The following is a 19,981-nucleotide window of genomic DNA, read 5'->3' as shown; positions in this document are numbered from 1 at the left end:
TATGCCACATTTCTGTACCAAATTAACACTGAAGATGTACACCATAAACGTACACCTTGTGTATAAATATTATTGAATTCAGTGAAAAATAGGAATGGAGAGCCAAAAAACCGATATTGATATCGAGTCATCGAATTTCCACCTTAAGAGATTTGACTTATGAAGACAGACTGAACAGAATGCAACTTCCGACCCTGGAAAACAGAAGAGAAAGGGGGAGACCTGATAGCAATATACAGAGTGATGATTGGCATGGAAAAAAATGGATAGGGAAGATCTGTGTATGTGGAATGAAAGAATGTCGAGAGGGCATGGGAAAAAAACTAAAAATGGCCACTTATAGGAGAGGTGAAAAAATATAGCTTCCCTCATAGAAGGGTGGAAGCATGGAATAGTTTAGACGTGGAAGTGATCAACGCAAGGAATATTCATGATTTTAAGAAAAAGCTGGACATTAGTAGATATGGAGACGGGACAGTACGAGCATAGCTCTTTTCCCGTATGTTACAATTAGGTAAATACATACACACAAACACACACACACACACACATTAGAAAACTTAAATATTTGCATTTAGTAACCACCAAAATATTGATGTCTCATGAGCATCAAATCCAAGTTATCATTCAGAAGGAAATATTTACTTACATACAGATATTAAATCCTGCCCTTGTGGTAGCAAGTCTCTCACTGTGGGGCACGCGAGACAATAATGTTCGAGGGTATTGGCATTGGCAAGGTGACACAACTTACAGGTGGAATAGTGAGGCACATCCTCAGCCTGGGAAACCTGCCACACTGGTCGGTAACCTAATCTAAGCCTAGCACTTATGACATTGTGTCTGCGGACCATGAGTCCGTGGCGGCAATATTTGTGCGTGGTGTCAATGAAGTTGTCATAATGCTGTATGGATACACTATCAGCACGCTCGGTATTCCTACGATTCACTGTCAGGGCATTAACAGCAGAAAACAGTGTATTTCTGTAGCACCGTAAGGAGGGCGCGGCACGCACTGCAGGCAAGGGGAGACCACATGCAGCCTTAGCAAGACCGTCCACAGTATCATTAGCTGTGAGTCCCACGTGAGACGGCACCCATAGAAAGGACACAACTAAAGCACTGTCATGGGCAGTGGCCAGCCGACACAATATGTCTCGTACTACATGGTCATAAGCAGGTCTTGGAGACGTGAAGGGCAGACTTAGAGTCACAGACGATCACCCCGTCCAGTCCCCTCTCAGTAAGGATGGTAACAGCGTCCAATAGGCCATTGAGCTCACAGTAGGTGGAACTCGACGCGTTGGGTAAACGACGGCCAACCCATCCATCCCCCCCTGGGGGCTCCATAGTAGGGGAGAACACGGCACATGCTGCACAGACCGTGCAGACAAGGGTACGTCCGCCAGGGCGAAGTGAAAGCCGGGGTGTAACGGGGTCGAGTGCTGCTCGGATGACACAGGAGTAGTGAGGAGCAAGATGAGGAGAGCGCAGACACTTGATACTGAAGTATGTGACGTTCGTGTAGATTCTATCAACAAGTGGCTTTAAATTCAGCTCAGACAGCATGTTAACTATTCTGGTGGAGGCAGGGCAACCCAGGATAAACTGCATGACTTTGTTTTGAAATTTTTCAAGTGGTTGCAATGATGTCTTGGAGAGGTGACAGAGCGCGGGGGAAAGGTAGTCGACGAGGGATCGAAGAAACACGATGTATATTGTCTTGGCTACAGGGATAGAGACTCCTTTTATGTTGTTGGCAAGCCACTTGACAGGGATAAAGCGCTGCTCTAGTCTATCCAGGAGGTCCTTAATGATGGGATGGACACGTTGTCGTGCAGGTATGGCTGGGGTGACACGCATGGGCGCTCTTAAGTAGATGTACTGTGTGCAGTGAGGGACAACACTGCCACCCACAGTGAAGACAGGGAGTGTTCGAAGGAAGCGGGTGGAGAAAATCCTACTCTTTTCAGGGGAAATGACGAGGCCACAATCAGATGATGATGCATAAAACGCGTGAAGGAAGAGCTGAAGATCCTGGGGTGAGTTAGAATGGATGCATATGTCATCAGCATAACAAGTGATTGAAATGACGGGGATGTCAGGGAGAAGAGAAAGGAGTCGGTGTACAAGGACATTGAAGAGAAATGGATTAAGAACGCCACCCTGTGGAGCACCCAAATCAAAACTTTTAGAGGTACTGTACGCGCCCCTAAAAAGGACACGAGCAGTTCTGTTGCTGAGGTAGCTGTGTATTCATCTCAACAAGTTTCCCTTAACACCAAAGGCGACAAGCTGATCAAGTATGACTTCCTGGTTGGCAATATCAAAGGCACTTTTAAGGTCGATGAATGCTACAACACTGGAGGGTGAGAGGCGGGTGTAAAGCTCTAAAAGACAGTGATGTGTCCCTCGCTGAGGCAGAAAACCAGACAGTCGTGGCGAAAGCTTGGATTGTAGACGGAACAGCAGACGGTTAAGGAAGATCCGTTCAAGCACCTTGCTGAAACACGATGTCAGGGAGATGGGGTGAAATTTATCAGTGCCGGGTTTTGGTATAGGCACTATAATGCTGGTGGTCCAGGCCTGTGGCATGTATCCCATCCAAAAGCACATATTAAAAAGCTGAAGCAGAGGGTTACCTTGGACCTCCTGAGAGAGAGAGAGAGAGAGATTTGAAGGATTACATTTGAAAAATAGAATTAGTAAATAGTCAGTGTGTTTTAACTACTTTTTCAGGGAAATCTGGATGGCTGAACTGGGTACCGGTGGAAATGACAGAAACAAGTTTAGTCCCTTACTAAACACCATCTCTCGGCAATCCACCCTTCCTCATTCACCTCCCCCCATCTCTAAAAGCTTTGGGTTCTGTGACCCTGGAGTGAAGAAAAGGTACAAGACAAAAATACAGGACCTGGAGGAATTATATATAGTTGTACTGCATTCCCAATTTTCTACCTATAAATTGCATGAAAAATTGGTGTTAGTAGGACCGAAGATATGGGTAAAAAACTAGGTTTAGAAAAAATATCCGATATCAATCCGTACTTTAGTTAATCCTTATTCTAAAAGAAGGGAAAAACTTTTGCATCTCATAGTTGTACAGTACATTAATGATATAGTGAGAGACAGCATGTAGTACTGTATACAGTACAATGATATCACCATCTCAAAAAAAGGGTATAAACTTTGCAACTCATAGTTGTACAATACATTGATAATACAGTATAGTACTGAGACACCTGTACGGTACAATTAGCACCAAGGAAAAAAAAAAAAGGCATAAACTTAGCAACAGTACATTGATAATACAGTACAGTACTGAGACACACACCTGTACGGTACAATTAGCACCAAAGAAAAAAAAAAGGCATTACTTCTTTATAAAATATTACTTATGTTTTAAAATCAAAGATTTCCTACTTTCCTTCTTAACTTGAGAGCTTTGAAAATCATTATTTAACTTATGTATTTTCCAGTTTGTGATGATACATGAGCTGTTTTGGGCTCTGATGGTGTATCTGGGTCAGTTGTTGAGGAACTTCCAGCATCAAGTAGAGATGATGAGTTTCCATCAGCACCAGGTAGAGATGGGCTACCAGCATCTGGTTTATCTGTGATGAGTTATGGAAATTTGTAACAATTAAGGTGTAAATGTACCTGGAACCTATAAGTAGTATTATAAATACCAACATAAGTCTAGCACACATGATCAGATGGTGTTGTAACAGTTAATTTTGAATAGGTATACCTGTACTGTACAGTAATTTTATCCTCACATTCAGAGAGACAGTACTGTGAGTTTTGTTTAAATGTGAAGAACAAAAGACAAATCCATGAATTACCTGTATCAGGCTCCTCTGGGTTACTTAATAACTTTTTTTTTTTTCTTGCTGGAGGAGATGGATCACGGAATTTGGGCGGCTTCCTCTTCGGAGATTTGCGAGGAGGGTTTGGAATATCAAACAGAGTGGGAACTGCATCCCACACCAATTTCCTTCTCTCCTGCACATTCATAAAGCAGGAATCCATGAAATGTTGACTGCAGAGTCTTAAATTGATATAGGCATACTCTGCAGTCACTTTCATTATATCCTTCCGTCTGCAAGCCTGAACCCATTGTTTTAGCCTGAGAATATAGATTGTAGTTTAAGAGGGGGGAAAGATTGAAAGTACTCAACTCAGAGTCTCACACACGAGGCATTACTGTATGCTCTCTATTTTACTACATTCTCTGTGCTGTTGGGACCATAGTAAGTGGTATTGTATGTATACAGTCCTGGGCGACGCCTAGCGTCCATCTTAAAGCAAAACACTGACAAATAACTAACAATAACATTAGCAAACTTTTTATTACGATAGTGCAGTCCGGAAAACAAACACACGGAAAAACTCACCTATTAGGGTCTTTTGGGAAGCGAAAAAAGGATAAATCCCTGTTCCACTTTGAATTATTGGAGCAATTTATCGCAGAGCAACCAATAATCCCCATACTGTTATGAAAATTAAATGGAAAATCGTTTTTATTCACAATAAACACCCATCACGGGTTTGTTTACAGAGGCGGCAACAGTAATGATTCCCTCTGGCCGCTAGAGGCGCCACCGTCCCGGCGAGCGAGAGCGACGACCAATCTCCCCATAGGGGTGGCGGGTCCTTCTCTATAGTAGAGGGTCCTTGCTCAGGGTTAGCCTCAGGGCATCACGAGTCTTCACTCACGAGAGAGAGGGCGCGAGATTCAGACGTGCGCAGGGAAACGATAAGGTAAACATTGTATTTTTGTAGTATTAACCTAATGTTATAGTGCCAAATTGATTGATGTGGAGTTTATAACTAGTATAATGTATTGAAAGTGTTTGTACAAGTGAATAATGTTACTTATAAGATTTAATATAGGGAAACTTTGTCCAAACAGTTCTTACGGTCAAGCCTACCAAAATAAATTGTCAGAGGAAATACTGCTTTCCCTCGACCCTACAACGATATCTTTGATCAGTAAACACACGTCAGTCGTGAGTCACTAGAGATCCTCCTAGAGCGCCTACAGTTACTGTATTACATCCCCATGTTTTTCAGTCTGAATAAATAGTCAGTTTTTTTTTTTTTCACTCATCTTAGTGTAATTGTTAGTCTTTCTTCTAGAGATAATGATCTTCGAAACTTTGTAATTTGCTTGGAGATATGAGGCCTCAGCACTTCCAGCAGCTCATCAAAAGAAAGTTTGTACATTCTGTAATACTCACAAAAATCTTTCATCATATTTTCGTATATTCTCATAAAACTTTTCAAATCTTTTACTTGTTTCTCGTTTAGCTTTAAGTGGGTGAACCCAGTGTTTACGACAAGTTGGCTCTTTCAGTAAGCCTTCTGCTTCTGATGCACAAATAACTTTAGTTTTGACATGATAGTCAACCTCTCTACGCTGGCTTCTGGGGATACTGAACGACTTCGCCGCTTATGTGTGACATTGAAAGGCAGGGACCCCTCAGGGACAGGGATGGGGATGGGGAACAGGTGTGAATGTGATGAATGATGAGGGAGGGGGGAGGGAGGGAAAACATTAATGCTTCAGACTTCCTGCCCTACTCTTCCATTTCCAGGTATGGAAATTTATTCTTGAACTAGACGATAGGAAAGCTAGTGGTCCTGATGAGCTACATGCTAGAGTACTTAGGGAGGGTGTAGACAGTATTTATGAAGCACTTAAGTTAATCTTTGAAAGATCACTTAGGTTTGCTGAGATACCTCAGGACTGGAAGTTAGCTAATGTTACACCAATATTTAAAAAAGGTAGGAAGGATGATGCAAATAATTATAGACCGATCAGTTTAACTAGTATAGTATGTAAGATACTAGAGAGAATCATTAAGGGTAGTATTTGGGAACATTTAAATGAGAATAGATTAATTAGAGATACCCAACATGGCTTTAGATCAGGGAGGTCCTGTCTTACAAATTTGCTCGATATCTTAGAATATATTACCAAGGAGTTAGATGATGGAAATAGCATAGATGTTATATATCTAGATTTTAGCAAGGCGTTTGATAAGGTACCGCATAGGAGGCTAGTGTACAAATTGAGACTACATAGGATAGGGGGTAGGTTAGTTGATTGGATTAGTGAATGGCTTTCTGATAGGAAACAGAGAGTAGTATTAAATGGGGCAATGTCTGAGTGGAAGGAAGTGGTTAGTGGGGTACCCCAAGAATCAGTGCTAGGACCTCTTCTTTTCTTGGTGTACATTAACGATTTAGATATAGGAATTAGCAAAGTATCAAAGTTTGCAGATGATACTAAGATAGCATGTGCAGTACAGGGTGAAAAGGACAATTACAGAATACAACGAGACCTGGACAGGCTGATAGCATGGGCAGACAGGTGGCAGATGGAGTTTAATTCTGAAAAGTGTCAGATTATGTATTTAGGTAAAAACAACACAAACTTTAGCTATGAGATGGAGGGATGTTGGCTAGAGGCAGTAGAGGAGGGAAAGGATTTAGGAGTAGTGATAGACAGGACTATGAAATTTTCAAAGCAATGTTTAGAAGCAAGAAATAGGGCAAAGAGGATCCTGGGTTTTATAAATAGAAATGTTAGTTATAAAAGTAAGGAAGTGGTGCATAGCTTATATAATTCCTATGTTAGGCCCCATTTAGAGTATTGCATACAGGCCTGGTCACCCCATTATAGGCAGGATATCAACATGTTAGAAGCAGTTCAGAGAAGAGCAACTAGGATGATACCAGCATTAAAGCACCTGGAGTATAGAGATAGATTAAAGGAATTAAACATGTTTTCATTTGAGAGGAGATGTATAAGAGGGGATATGATAGTTATTTAAAATGTTCTCAGATACAAACTACATAGATGTGAGATCTTTCTTTACCTTAGAGGAGGGAAGTAGGACTAGAAATCATGGCAGGAAGATTAGAAAGCAAGGCTGCAGGTTAGATATAAGAAAATATTTCTTTAGTCATAGGGTGGTAGACTTCTGGAATGCATTGCCAGAGAGAGTTGTAAATAGCACTAGTTTGACAATGTTTAAAAACAGATTAGATAAGCACTTGAATTTATTAAATCTATAATTATGTATAGCGTTGCATGGTAGTTTTTAAAAGAAATTTACTATAGTTAAACAAGACATGATCCCCATGTATGGGGATCACAGATTGTAGAGAAATTCGCTGCAGGACTTATCCCTGTTAATGGGCCAAATATTTAGAATTAGTATATAATGTATTGTGTACTTGTAAGTGTATCTGTAAGTACTGATGACGAGGTCGCTGTGTGACTGATACAGGATAACCTAGATGGGCCCTGGTGGCCCTTTGTTATCCTATTATTTATGTTATGTAATGTTATGTATGTGAGAATGCCGATCCAAAGGCTACACCGACAGCAAGTGCTGGGTGACTCCCAACTCAAGCTCAAGCTCAAGACAGGATGCAGGCAGTGCGGCGGCGCCGTATACGGTTTCGCTGTATAGTGTGACACCGGCCTAAGGTGATGATTGTGAATAAGTCGGAGGATGAATGTAATGCAGTATGGAGGCTGGGAGAGAATGAGTCAAAGCAGGCACAAGAATACAAGTACTTAGGAATGTGGATGAGTCCAAATGGGTGTGAAAAGTCAAAGAATGAAAAAAATAAGCTTGGTGAACCAGTGGGTGGGTCGTTTAGAAAGCGCGGCAAGGATGAGAGCAAGTAAGTATGACGTACTGAGAGAAGTGTGGAAGAGTGTGGCTGTCCCCAGTATAATGTATGGTATGGATGTGATTGCATGGAACGAGAGTGAAATTGACAAGTTAGAAGTGGGGCAGTGTAGAGTAGCTAGGCTGGCACTGAATGCACCGCGGTACACAGCAGTAGAAGCCTTAAGAGGTGATATGGGATGGAACTCTTTTAGGGAAAGACTTATAAAAGCGACACTTAGGTACAAGGTTAGGCTTGAGAGAATGGATGATGCAAGAATAGCAAGGAAGATGTATCTGTGGAGTGAAAGTGGAAGCAAATGGAGGAAAAGGTGTATGAGGATGACAGAGAGGAATGGTCTACAGGTCGGGTGGGCAGTGAGAATGGCTGGGGTGAATCAGAATGAGCTGGAATGGGTCGTGACAAGAGGAGGCAGAGTGGGAACAGAATGGGATGTGAGGAAGTGGAAGAGTGAGATAGACAGAGATGTGAAGAGTATGGGACTGAATGAATGGAGGAATGGGATGGAACAAAAGACTAGACTCTGGAGTGGTACAAGGTGAAAGAGGCCCTGACGTATGAGAGGTGGTATGATGGAAGCCTGGGTGGTGATCTCTTCAGAGCTAGGGCACAGTGTATGGATGTGAATGCAAGGAGTTACAGGTGGTCTGAGTTCCGCAGCAAAGTGTGCCAGATGTGTGACTCGGGAGAGGACGAGACGGTGGAGCATGTGATGCTGGAGTGTATGAAGTATGCCAGAGACAGGTATGAGATGATGCAAGTGGTGTTGACTGAGTTAGGGCATAATAGGAACGAAAGAATGGAAAAGACGGGGAGGGAGTGGATGGTGGTGCTGCTGGGACTGAGTAGAGAAAAGAATGAAAGGATGATTGAGGCGGTGAAGGAGTTTCTGGAGAGAATGTGGCGTGCCAGATGTACGGACGGTTAGAGCAAAGAACCCTGTTCTTTCTTTCTTCTTTTTTTTTCTGTGTGCCTTTCTTTTGTCGTCTACAGGAGCTGCCGATCCAAAGGCCCGGCTCAGGAGTGATCCTGAGTCGCCTGTAGTATCAAGATCAAGATCAAGATCAAGATGCTGCCCTCTGTCTCACCTGTGCCTTCTTGAGGAAAAGCAAGCTGGAAAAAGACGTGCCGTTGAAAAGACACAAATATTGCCTCAGCACAAGAAAAGAAAATCCCATTTCTCACCAAATATTCAACCGGACTCTCTCCCGGGACACCGCGCTGACCACACCTCTTCCTCGCTCTCCTGTACAAGGCAACAGCTCGCCGGTTCGCCCACTGCTCGAGCTGCTCTGCCTTCCTTTGTGTCTCGGTGTGAGACGGCTAACCTCTCTCTCTCTTGAGGTAACATAGGAGAAAGAAGAATTGCCACGACGAGTTCCCGCGATGGAAGCGGATGTCGACATGCGGGACTCCATCTCTCCGGGCAAGCATGCGCAGCCGGATACACCCCCTGATGACATCCCGGAAAGGTCCTGCTGCTGCACTGCCCAAGATCATCCCCAAGCCCCGGACGAGTACGTTAAGGCCTCGTTCCTGCTCCGAGGTACGGAAGGGGGGCGTCTTTTCGCCAACCCGGCCAAGGTCTCTCGTGTCCTCCAAGACTCCGCCTTTGGGAAATACATCCTCGAGGGGGAGACTTGATCCCTAGGGAATGGCTCATCCCTGATAGTGGCGGTGTGGGCCCACACCCTCCCCAAGGTCACCATGCTACAGTCGCCCTCCTTCACCCTAGGTGAGTGGCCTGTTACCTGTCGTAGAGCAGACCAGGACAGCGGTACCTACCACTACGCCAAGGTGGGGCCCCTGGCGGACGACACCACCCTTGAGGAGGTCCGGGATGGCTTCCGTGTCCTGGAGGGCAATGAGGTGGTGGAACTCACCTGGCTTCCACCCCATAGCCTGCCACGCTTCGCCACTGGGAAGTGGCTTAGACTTAAGGTGAGAGGTTCCCCACCCAGCAAGGCAGCCATTGACCAGCTGGTGTACTACCCATGCTCCATCCTCCTCCCCCTCCTGCGCTGCCCAGGGTGCCTTATGTTAGGGCACTCCATCAATACCTGCAGGTCCTCGGTCCGTTGTGCCCGCTGTAGTGGCCCCCACCCCTCCCAGAAAGGCGACAAGGGTGAGGTATGTGAAAAGCCCTTCCACTGTTTCCAGTGTCGGGGTTCCCATGGGCCCCGGTCACTCCATTGTCCCCACAACCTCCATGCCCAGCAGCTCTACACCCGCCTGGCGAATGAAGGCAAACCCCTACCTGAAATCAACAAGCAGCTGAAGGCCCTCCAGTTGCCTCGACCACAGTGACAGACTCCTACACCAGCCACTCCTGTTCCTACCATCCCAACCCGCTCGGCTGCTCGGGTTGTTGAGCCAGGGTGTTCCTTCGCCTCTGTTGCCACAGGGAACAGGTATGCCGCTCTACAAGACACACCCAACGAAGCTGCTACTGTTGCCCAGGAAGAGGACACCATACCCACTCCTCACATCCCTATACCACCTGCTACCCATGTTGCTCACCATCGGAGGAAGCCAGGTAGGCGTTCAGGTGTACAGCCTCCTCCACCCACCCCGATACCTGATGCTGAGCCCGGGCTCCTGCCTGTAACAGTTGAGGTCGAGGTCCACCACCCTCCCAGAAATGCTCGTCACCCAGAGACGCCCCACCATCACACTCATCAAGCACCAGGCCAGTGTTATAACTCACCTCCACCTTCTCGACCCTCCTCTCCACCCCAGGACTCCACCAAGCCTACAGCCACTGACAGTACTTCTTCCTCTGTATCTGAGCTCCTCCCCAGCATCCTTGACCTCATTTGGCATGGCTACCACTTCTACCGGAAAGGAGTGTCTTTCCCGGACATCATCACCAGCCTCTGGCCCTCTGTCTCCACAATCCTGAATACTCTCTTCCTGTAATGGCCCTCTCCTTTATGTTGTGGAATGCCCGATCCCTTCTCCGCAAAACGCAGGAACTCCTAACCTATTTAGGTGACACCCTCCCGTCTGTGGTCGGCATATGCGAGACCTGGCTTCCCCCTCATCTTTCCCTCTCCTTTCCGGGCTACAACATCATCCGCAAAGATCGTGGTCAAGGACGTGGAGGAGGAGTCCTTCTCGCCATCCATGACTCCCTCGTCTCATCGCCTCTCCCTATCCCTCAGTCTCAAGATGGGCGTCTGGAGGTTGTTGCTGCCAAGGTTGGACTTGGTGGTGGCTGGCTCACGGTGGCAGTCTGCTACAATCCTGGGGGTGCAGCTGGCTACCGAGAGTTTATGCGCTACTTCTCCACCTTGCAGCCTCCAGTGCTTTTATATTGGGGGACTTTAATGCCCATCATACATGTTGGGAGCCTGACCTGCCACCTCACCATCACAACACCTCTGGCAACGCTCTCTTCCAAGCCTTGCTAGATCTAACACATGTCTCCCTCCTCAGACCTCCCGGACTAGCGACCAGGTTTCATCCCCATACTGGTGCCGCCTCGGTGCTCGACCTGTTCCTTGGAGACCCTACCTTCAAGGACTCCACCTTCCGCACTGGGCCTTACATGGGCAGCGACCACCTCCCTCTCCTCGCCTCCCTCCCACAAGTCTCCCCACAGCCCCAACCTGGCTGCATGCTCCGCTGGAGGCTCAATTCTTCTGGCTGGCCCCAGTACGTGGCTGCGCTTCCCCCCTCACTGGACACCCAACATCTTCCCCTGGATGAAGCCGCAACAACCATTGCTGGGATGCTGAGCGAGGCTGGCACAGCTGCCTTCCCACTCATCACCCGTCGTCATCCACACCACCCTAGGAAGCCCTGGTGGGATGCAGCCTGTGCGCAGGAACAGGACCGTCGCCAGGCTTGGAATCAGTGGCGTAGGACCCCTACTATCTAGGCTGGCCGTGCTTACCGCCGCCTGGACGCCATCTGTGCCAAGACCATCCTCAAGGCAAAGCGAAATGCATGGGACCTGCACTGCTCCACTCTCTCCTTCCGCTCCTCTCCCAAGAGTACCATGTCCTTTCTCCGCTCCATGGAGGGCAAGTTGGTATCTCAGAACATCCCATTTTCTGATGATGATTCTACCCCACTGGCTGATCCTGAAAAGGCAAAAATCTTGTCAGAACACTTCCACCTCAAGATTGGTTTACCTCCTCCTCTTCGTCCGCCTCCAACCCTTACTTCAGTTATTGAAACTGCTGTCTCCTCTCCAGCTCTCCCATCCCTTGCTCAACTATTCAAGCCTCATGAACTCTCCTCAGCCTTAGCTACATTAAAACCTGGTAAGGCGCCAGGCCTTGATAAAGTCCCATACGACTTCAACCGCCACCTCACCCCACCCCTACGTGCCTGCCTCCTTCAACTATACAACAGCAGCTGGCAGTCGGGGCAGTTTCCATCCACCTGGAAACCCGCCATCCTCATCCCCATCCACAAGCCCGGAAAGGACCCTACATTCCCTTCAGCATACAGGCCCATCAGCCTCCTCTCCTGCATCGGGAAGCTGCTGGAGAGGTTAGTCAACACCCGTCTCACCTGGTGGTTAGAAGCTAACAAGCTAGCAGAGGAGCAATGTGGCTTCTGCCCTCACTGGAGTACCCTGGATGTGCTGGGGCAAATTGAGTATCACTTCTGTGACACTTACCGCCAGCGTCAAGTCATGACAGGCCTCTTCCTTGACCTGGAGGGAGCATTTGATTCGGCACCACACGAGGGCATCTTGTACAAGCTGGCACTCCTGGGCATCACTGGCACCACCCTTGCCTGGGTGAGCGACTTCCTCACCGGTCGCTCATTCCAAGTGGCTGTTGATGCATCACTGTCACCTTCCCAAGGAATTCATCGTGGCGTACCTCAGGGATCCATTCTTAGCCCCTTCTGTTCAATGTTCTTCTCTCTGACCTACAGGTTCCTACCCACTCTCACCTTCTCCTCTATGCTGATGACATTACCATCGTCAGTCGAGCACCCACACTCTCCGAGGCTCAGGATCACCTGCAGGAGGCTTCCAACTCCACCTACCGTCAACTTAAATGGGGAGGCTGTTCCATACTCAACCTCACACACCCTCCTCGGACTGCGGCTGGATGGCCATCACATCAGTTATCTCCGCACCTCCTGCAACAAACGCCTGGATGTGATGAAGCGAATAGCTGGCATCTGCTGGGGAGCCAGTCGTGACCTGCTCCTCCACTACTATAAGATCATCATCAGGGCCAAAATGCAGTATGCCAGCTGCTTCTATGGGTCAGCTGCCTACTCTAACCTCCTCAAGCTTGACCCCATTCAGAACGCTGCCTTGAGGATCTCTATGGGGGCCATGAGATCCTCCCCAGTTGTTTCTCTACAAGCAGAGAGTGGTATTCCTCCACCGTCCACCCACAGACGGATGACCTTGTGCCAACAATACTACAGGATACTGGGCCTGCCTGCTTTCCACCCCCTCTCTACCCTCCACTCCAACTCAGGGGTGGATCAGCAAGCTCCTGCATGGCTCCCCGCTGCCCGTCAGCCACTAATAGTGCGTGCCCTGCTCAGCCTAACCATTCTCCACTTACCACCACCACCTCCACAGCCTGTCAACCCCTACTCACCTTTTCTTTCATGGCTGGACGTCACCCATAATTTTGCTCTCCATGTTCCTGGGCTTCCTCCCAAACCATCTGGGAGTGGATTAGCAGCAGCCCACTTCCAACAGCTGGACCGGTCCATTTATCACCACCACCTTAAGATCTACACGGACGGCTCCAGAGATGCTTCCCTGCCCTCCTCGGCAGCAGCTATATACGACGCCAGTACAGCTATCTGTAAGACATGGAGGCTCCCTGAGTACACAGGTGTCCTTACCACGGAGCTCTTTGCCCTTCTCCAGGCCCTCATCTACCTCTGCACCTCTCACCCGAAGTCCATGGTGGTAATTTCTTCTTCTTCTTCTTCGTGTTGAGGGCCGTGAAGATCCGCTGGAGGAGGCCCGTGATGTTATCACTGGCGTGACAGCTGATCAGTCTTTTTGAGGAAGGCACAGGTGAGGTGGATGACAGTGGGTTGCCGTGACAGGTGAACGCCTGCTGCCGCCAGCAGGGTGGGCAGGTCGAATGTTGCCACGTTTAGGGCAAGGAGTCAGGAACGTAACACAACACAGTGAGAGTGAAAGCGTGGGCAGTGGAGAAGGAAGTGTTCGATAGTTTCAGGTACAGTCCTGCACCATGGGCAGTATGGGTCAGGGGACAGGTGCAGGCAATGCAGGTGAGCAGTGAGTCTGGTGTGGCCCAGGCGGAGACGGGTGAGGGCGACGTCTAGTGCACGGGACTGCTGTCGCATCCAGGGTTGTGGGGAGGAATTACACCTGTACTGGCCCAGAGAAGTGGTGAGGAGAGCAGTGTTGAGGGAGGTGTCCCAGGTGGAGTGACATTTTTTGGAGATAATGCACTTGGCAGTGGAGAGAGGGAGAGGGAGCGGAGTGATGTTTACCTCCGACAAGCCTATCTTGGCCGCAGCATCGGCAACCTTGTTTCCTCGGATGCCTGAGTGGGATGGAACCCACTGTAGGGTTACCCCCCAACCCATAGTGGGAAGCTGTAGCAGCGTCCGCTGGATGGAGTGAACGAGGAAGGTGGATGAGGTTGGATGGCGGGATTGAAGGAGGTGCAGGGAGGAGAGGGAGTCAGTATAAATAACTGCTGAGCCTGTAGAGGAGAGTGTGGTGAGGTGGTTGAGGGCTTGCTGAAGGGCATAGAGTTCCGCTGTCAGGACATCGGTGTCTGGTGGGAGCCTCCACGTCGTGCAGGTAGAGGATGCAGGTAAATAGATGGCTGCAGCTGTGGAGGGGGGTGAAGGGGAGTGGGAGCCATCAGTATATATTCGGAGATGGTGGTGGTATAAGGTTCTGTCCAGCTGTAGAAAGAGGATGGAAGCTAGGACACCAGCAGAACCATGAGTGGGAGGGAGGCCAGGAAGGTGCAGGTTGATCTTGTCTGAGATGTCCAGCCAGGGTGGTAGTGGTGAGTGTGGGCTGATGGGTTGTGGAGGTGGTGGAGGCAAGTCTAGGATGGCATGAGCTAGGAGAGCTCTCACAAGCAGTGGTTGCCTGGCACCAGGAAACCATACAGGTGAGTGCTGATCCACTCCAGAGGTGGTGTATAGAGTGATGAGAGGATGTGAGGGAGGTATGCTCATGATGCGGTGGTATTGGTGGCAAAGGGCTTGTCTCCTGTAGGCACTTAGGGGGAGAATGCCACTCTCTGCATGGATGGAGACTGTTGGTGAGGAGCTCATGGCACCCAAAGAGATCCTCAGAGCAGCATTCTGAATGGGGTCAAGCTTTGCAAGGGTGGATGGTGCAGCTGACCCATAAAAACAGCACCCATACATCAGCTTAGATCGGATGGCAGCCAGGTAGTATTTGATGAGGAGGTTCCTGTTGGCACCCCAGCCTATACCAGAGAGCCTCTTCATGACATCTACATGTTTGGAGCAGGTAAACCGGAGGTAATCGACATGGGCATGCCATGACAGACGTGGACCCTCCAGACGAAGCCCGAGGAAGGTGTGGGTGGTGGAGTAGGGGACAGCCTCTCCCCGGATGGTGACTGTGGGGTGGGTGCGGAGTTTTTTGAGTGTAAAGCACATGAGTGTGCTCTTCTGGGCGCTGACTGTGAGTCCCCAGGTGGTCAGCCAGCTTCCCAGTGATGTGGCAGCTTCCTGGAGATGGGTGGAGGACTGGTCTAGTGTTGCTGCCCTGCTGACGATGGTGATGTCATCTGCATAAATAAGTAGGTGAGTGTGGGGAGGGAGGTGGAGGTCTGCCAGAATGATGTTGAAGAGGAGTGGGCTGAGTACAGACCCCTGGGGGACACCTCGCTGTATGGAGTGCAGGGCAGACTTGGAGGCACCCACTGCTACCTGGAAAGAGCGACTAGAAAGGAAGTCCTTCACCCAGGAAAGAGTGGTGCCTGTAATGCCCATGTTGGCCAGCTTGTAGAGGATTCCCGTGTGTGGTGCTGAGTCAAATGCTCCCTCGAGGTCGACGAAGAGGGATGTCATGACCTGCCGCTTGCGGTAAGTGTTACAAATGTGATACTCCATCTGACCCAGCACATCCAGGGTACCCCTGTGGGGTCGGAAACCACACTGCTGATCACTCAGTAGGTGTTTCATCTCCAGCCACCAGGTGAGACGGGTGGTTGCCAGGCGCTCCAATAGCTTGCCTATGTTGGAGAGGAGGGCGATGGGTCTGTAGGAGGATGGTCGTGTTGGGTCCTTCCCTGGTTTGGGGATAGGGATGAGAATGGAGGACTTCCAACGTGTAGGGAAGTGTCCTGACAGCCAACTGGTGTTGAAGATGTGAAGGAGGCTAACTTGTAAGGGAGGAGTGAGGTGGGTGAGGAACTCTGATGGGAGCAGGTCTGGGCCCGGAGCCTTGCCAGTCTTGAGAGTGGAGGTGGCTGCTGCCAGTTCTTGTGTGGTGAAGGGCTGGATAAGGTCTGGGATGCCAGGAGTGGTGACAGCTGTGGTGATGACGGAGTCCAAGTCTTGTGGAGGTTGGAGAGTTGGAGGAATACCAATTTTGTGGTGGTAATGGCATGCCAGCAGCTCAGCCTTCTGCTGATTGTCCAGTGGTGTCTGGGAGTGACCAGTTAGGGGGATGGCTTGGCAAACCTGTTTACCTTCCATGATGTGCAGGAAGTCCCAGGTTTGTTTTGAGGAGGAGGAGAAGGAGAGAGAGGAGCAGTGTGCCCTCCAAGCACGTCTCTTGGCCTTGAGGATGGTCTTGGCACAGATGGCATCGAGGCGGCGATATTCTCTCCCTGCCTGTGGTGTTGGGGTTCGCCTCCATTGAGACCAAGCATGTCAGCGGTCTTGGACAGCCTTGGCACATGCCTCGTCCCACCATGGTTTCCCAGGACGACGAGGAGACTGTCTGGTGGAAAGGGAAAAGGCTGCTCGTCCTGCTGCTGCTAATGACTGGCTGAGGGTTAGAACTGCTTGGTCAAGTTGGAGTGTGGTGACATCAGGATTAGATAAGGTTTTTTGGAACCGAGGCCAGGCTGATGGTGTCAGGGTCCAACGAGGTAGACGGCCAGGGTGGGGTCTGGGACGGTGTGTGGTAAAGTGGCCAGTAGCGGAGATGGTCGCTGCCCATGTAGGGTCCTGTGGAAAACTGTGAGGACTGGAAAGTTGAGTCACCCAGGAATAGGTCAAGGACAGAAGGGGCTCCTGTGTGAGGGTGGAGGTATGTAGCTAGGCCAGGTGGACTGAGGAGGAGAGGTGAGGAGAGTCCAGAAGGGTTTGGAAGAGAGCAGTTCCTGTGGGGTTGTGGTTGCGTGGCAGTAAGGAAGGATTCCAGCGTTGGTGGTGTGCGTTGAAATCCCCCATGATGAGTACTGGCTGTGGAAGGGTGGAAAAGTAGTGGTCATACTCCTATTGGGTGGCATTACCGGCAGGGTTGTAGCACGCCACCACAGTGAGCCAGTCCGAGTGGAGGCTGACCTGGGCAGCAACCACCTCCATGCTGCTGCCCTGCCACTGAGGAAGGGTAAGCTGGGTGTGGATGAGGCTGTTGTGAAAAGCGAGGACACCTCCACTGCGTGCTTGAGGGCGGTCCCTACGGATGATGGTGTATCCGGGGAGGTTAAGAGAGATGTGAGGGGGCAGCCACGTCTCACATATTCCGATGACGGATGGAAGGGTGTCCTTTAGGTATGTCTGGAGCTCATGGGACTTGCGGAGGAGAGATTTAGCATTCCAGAACATAACTGTGAAGGCCATTATTGGAAGAGAGAGGTCAGGAGTCTGGAGAGAGTGGGCCACAGAGAGGTGAGTATGGTGGGAATAGGAGTGCCATTCTGATAAAGGTGAAGCCCTTTCCAGAAGAGGGTGAGCAGTTGGGAGATGGTGTCTTCCTTGGGGGATGCGGAGGACATACCTTCAGGTGATTGAGGTAGGTGAACAAGAGCAGCAGTATGACTTGGAAGAGGTGCAGGACCGGTTGGTGTAGGTAGGTGGGGCGGTTGGGGTGGGGGAGCAATCTCCTCGATTAGGTGAGTGGGGCTGGCAGGAGGTGGATGGACGTCAGCCACTGTGAGAGAGTGCACGAGGTCACAGTCCAGGATTTGTGGAGTGGGAGGTGGCGGGGCTGATGGATGTCGCTGCCACCTGGGGAAAGGACATCGTGAGTGGCTGCGGCTGCTGGAGGAGTGGGTGGCTGTACTGTTAGGTGCAGAGGCCGGAGCAATGTCTGGGGCATTTCCATCTTCGAGGTCCTGCAGAAGTGCGAACCTGTTTCCTGTGGTGACTACTGTGGAGTAGGGTACACCTGACTGAACTTGTCGTGGAGGCTGAGGGTGTGATGGTGGTAGTGTAGCAATAGGAGGGGCAGGCTTGTGGGTGGCCTGCTGCTTGGGGAGCTGTAAGGACCTCAGGTGCCTGTTGATGTCAGTGAGAGTGTCCTTCCTGAGTCAGATTAATGTAAGTCTGTTGGGCTTGGCGGTTGAGGGGGCAGAAGACTGACCTGGGTCCATGTGGTCCACCACACTGAAAACAGTGGAATGGTCGGGTGCATGTGACGTCGTCTGTCCGGGAGGAATAAGGGCCACTGCACCTGGAGCAGCGGACATTTGACCTGCAGGTGTTGATGGAGTGGCCAATCTTCAAGCACCCAGGACAGCGAAGCAGAGGCAGGAGGTAAGGTATGGGCCTGTATACCAGTTGATGTATGGCTACACGAATGGGAAGGGTCCCGCTTACCTTAAGGCGCAGCCACCTCCCTGTGGTGGTCCGGGGCAGACAGTGGGGAGGGAGCCAGGTGATCTCTACTACCTCACCTCCATCAAAGGTATTGAAGCCCCTCCTCACGGCCTCCAGGTCAACGTCATCTGCCAGCGGCCCCACCCTGGCGTACCTGAAGGTGTCACCTCCTTTGTCTGCCCGGCGGCTGGTGACTGTCCAGTCTCCTAGTTGGAAGGTAGATAGCTGGAGTTTGGGAACTTTAGAGATGTTGGATTCCTCGATGGCGACGATGAGAGCAGAGCCATTACCCAGTGAGCGAGTTTCCCCCTCCAAGATGTACTTGCCCAAGGTGGAAGAGTGGAGGGCCTGGGACACCTTGCTGGGATTGGAGAAAACCCGGGTGCCATTGGTCGCTCTCAGAAGGAAGGAGGCTGTGGTTGATGTGGTATGAGGAGGGTCCTGGTCGGGAAGGGTGCGAGGGGTCTTGCCAGAACCTAATATGGATGGGGAGGGGGACAGTCCCCGCTTCTGGGAGGCCGGGTCATGGTCCATGGCCACGGGGCCGGCAGGGCCGGGTGGCATGGCCCCGAAGCGTAAAGGCACTAAAATTGGCGCTGATGGAATACAGGATAGTATTGTCAGGTTTCATGGAGCAATCACAAACACGTCCGCACCCGACGACGACACAGCACACCAGTTTAACATATGACACTCAAAGAACCTGATATTTACACCGCCGCCGCGGAACCGTATCCCTGGTGGTAATTTACACCGACTCCCGCTCATCTCTCTCTCTCTCCTCCTGTCCCGGCAGCCATCCTCCGCCACAACCCTCGTCCACTCCATCCAGAACACCTTCCTCCATCTCCTGAACACTGGGTGGGATATCACCTTCCAGTGGGTGCCTTCCCACAGCTACATCGAGGGAATGAGGTGGTGGATGCTGCTGCCATGATGGCCTTAACCCATGTAAACATTACCCCCTTACCCCTCCAGCTTCATTCTGCCAAACGGCTCTTATTAAAGGCGGCGTCACACTAGCACTTTTTCCGTCGTCTCAGACGATTTCCGTCGTCTTTTTACTCTTCTGTCAACTTTTTCCGTCGTCTTGAGTCAGACGGAACTCTTCGTTTTCGTCTAGCGCCAATTTTTAGTAAAAATAAGAACTATGGTTTCTAATCAACACTTTTATTAAAACAAAAGTTTTTTTTTTGTTAAACGGAAGAATGCTATTATCATCACAAGAAATTTAAATGAATTAATGAATAAATATTTGTATATTTTTTTTTTCCTTCTAGCCTAGCAATGAAAAGTTCCTCAGTTGTTTGTGTACATTTCCTGGGGAGTGCGAATGTGCGACGCTTTTGAATATTTCCAAGGCAACTTCCAAGTAGCTGGCCAAGATGAGCAGTGGACAAAACACACTGACGAATTTCTCATAGAGAGTATTAGAGGTCACCGTTGCCTTTGGGATCACAGAACAGCTGATTACATTATAAGGTGCAAAAAAGCCGCGGCTTGCTGGGGTGAATGAGGAGCCATGTTTGTTTAC

The 19,981-nt window shown here is 49.7% G+C and overlaps 1 protein-coding gene across 2 annotated transcripts; it reads right to left on the bottom strand.

Moving 5' to 3' along the window:
• Positions 1 to 540: 540 nt before the first annotated feature.
• Positions 541 to 5,721, bottom strand: LOC123511337. 2 transcript variants are annotated; one of them, XM_045267138.1, is made up of 3 exons: positions 4,398 to 5,721; positions 3,846 to 4,129; positions 541 to 3,614 (listed from the first exon to the last, which is right to left on the bottom strand). In XM_045267138.1, exon 3 carries the CDS (start codon positions 1,861 to 1,863, stop codon positions 1,171 to 1,173), a length of 693 nt encoding a protein of 230 aa, XP_045123073.1. In that variant the 5' UTR covers positions 1,864 to 3,614; positions 3,846 to 4,129; positions 4,398 to 5,721; the 3' UTR covers positions 541 to 1,170. The 2 variants fall into 2 exon arrangements, with proteins under 2 accessions (XP_045123073.1, XP_045123074.1); XM_045267139.1 differs by having other exon boundaries at positions 3,846 to 4,005.
• Positions 5,722 to 19,981: the final 14,260 nt, after the last annotated feature.

The sequence above is a fragment of the Portunus trituberculatus genome, chromosome 31, assembly GCF_017591435.1.
Source record: "Portunus trituberculatus isolate SZX2019 chromosome 31, ASM1759143v1, whole genome shotgun sequence".
Classification (NCBI taxonomy): Eukaryota; Metazoa; Arthropoda; class Malacostraca; order Decapoda; family Portunidae; genus Portunus; species Portunus trituberculatus.
Note: the sequence above shows the minus strand (reverse complement) of the source record. Positions and strands in the feature narration are given on the sequence as shown.

What these genes read in the sequence shown, in the direction of transcription:
- LOC123511337 (XM_045267138.1), bottom strand. Translation starts at nt 1,863, where the DNA reads ATGCGTGTCACCCCAGCCATACCTGCACGACAACGTGTCCATCCCATC.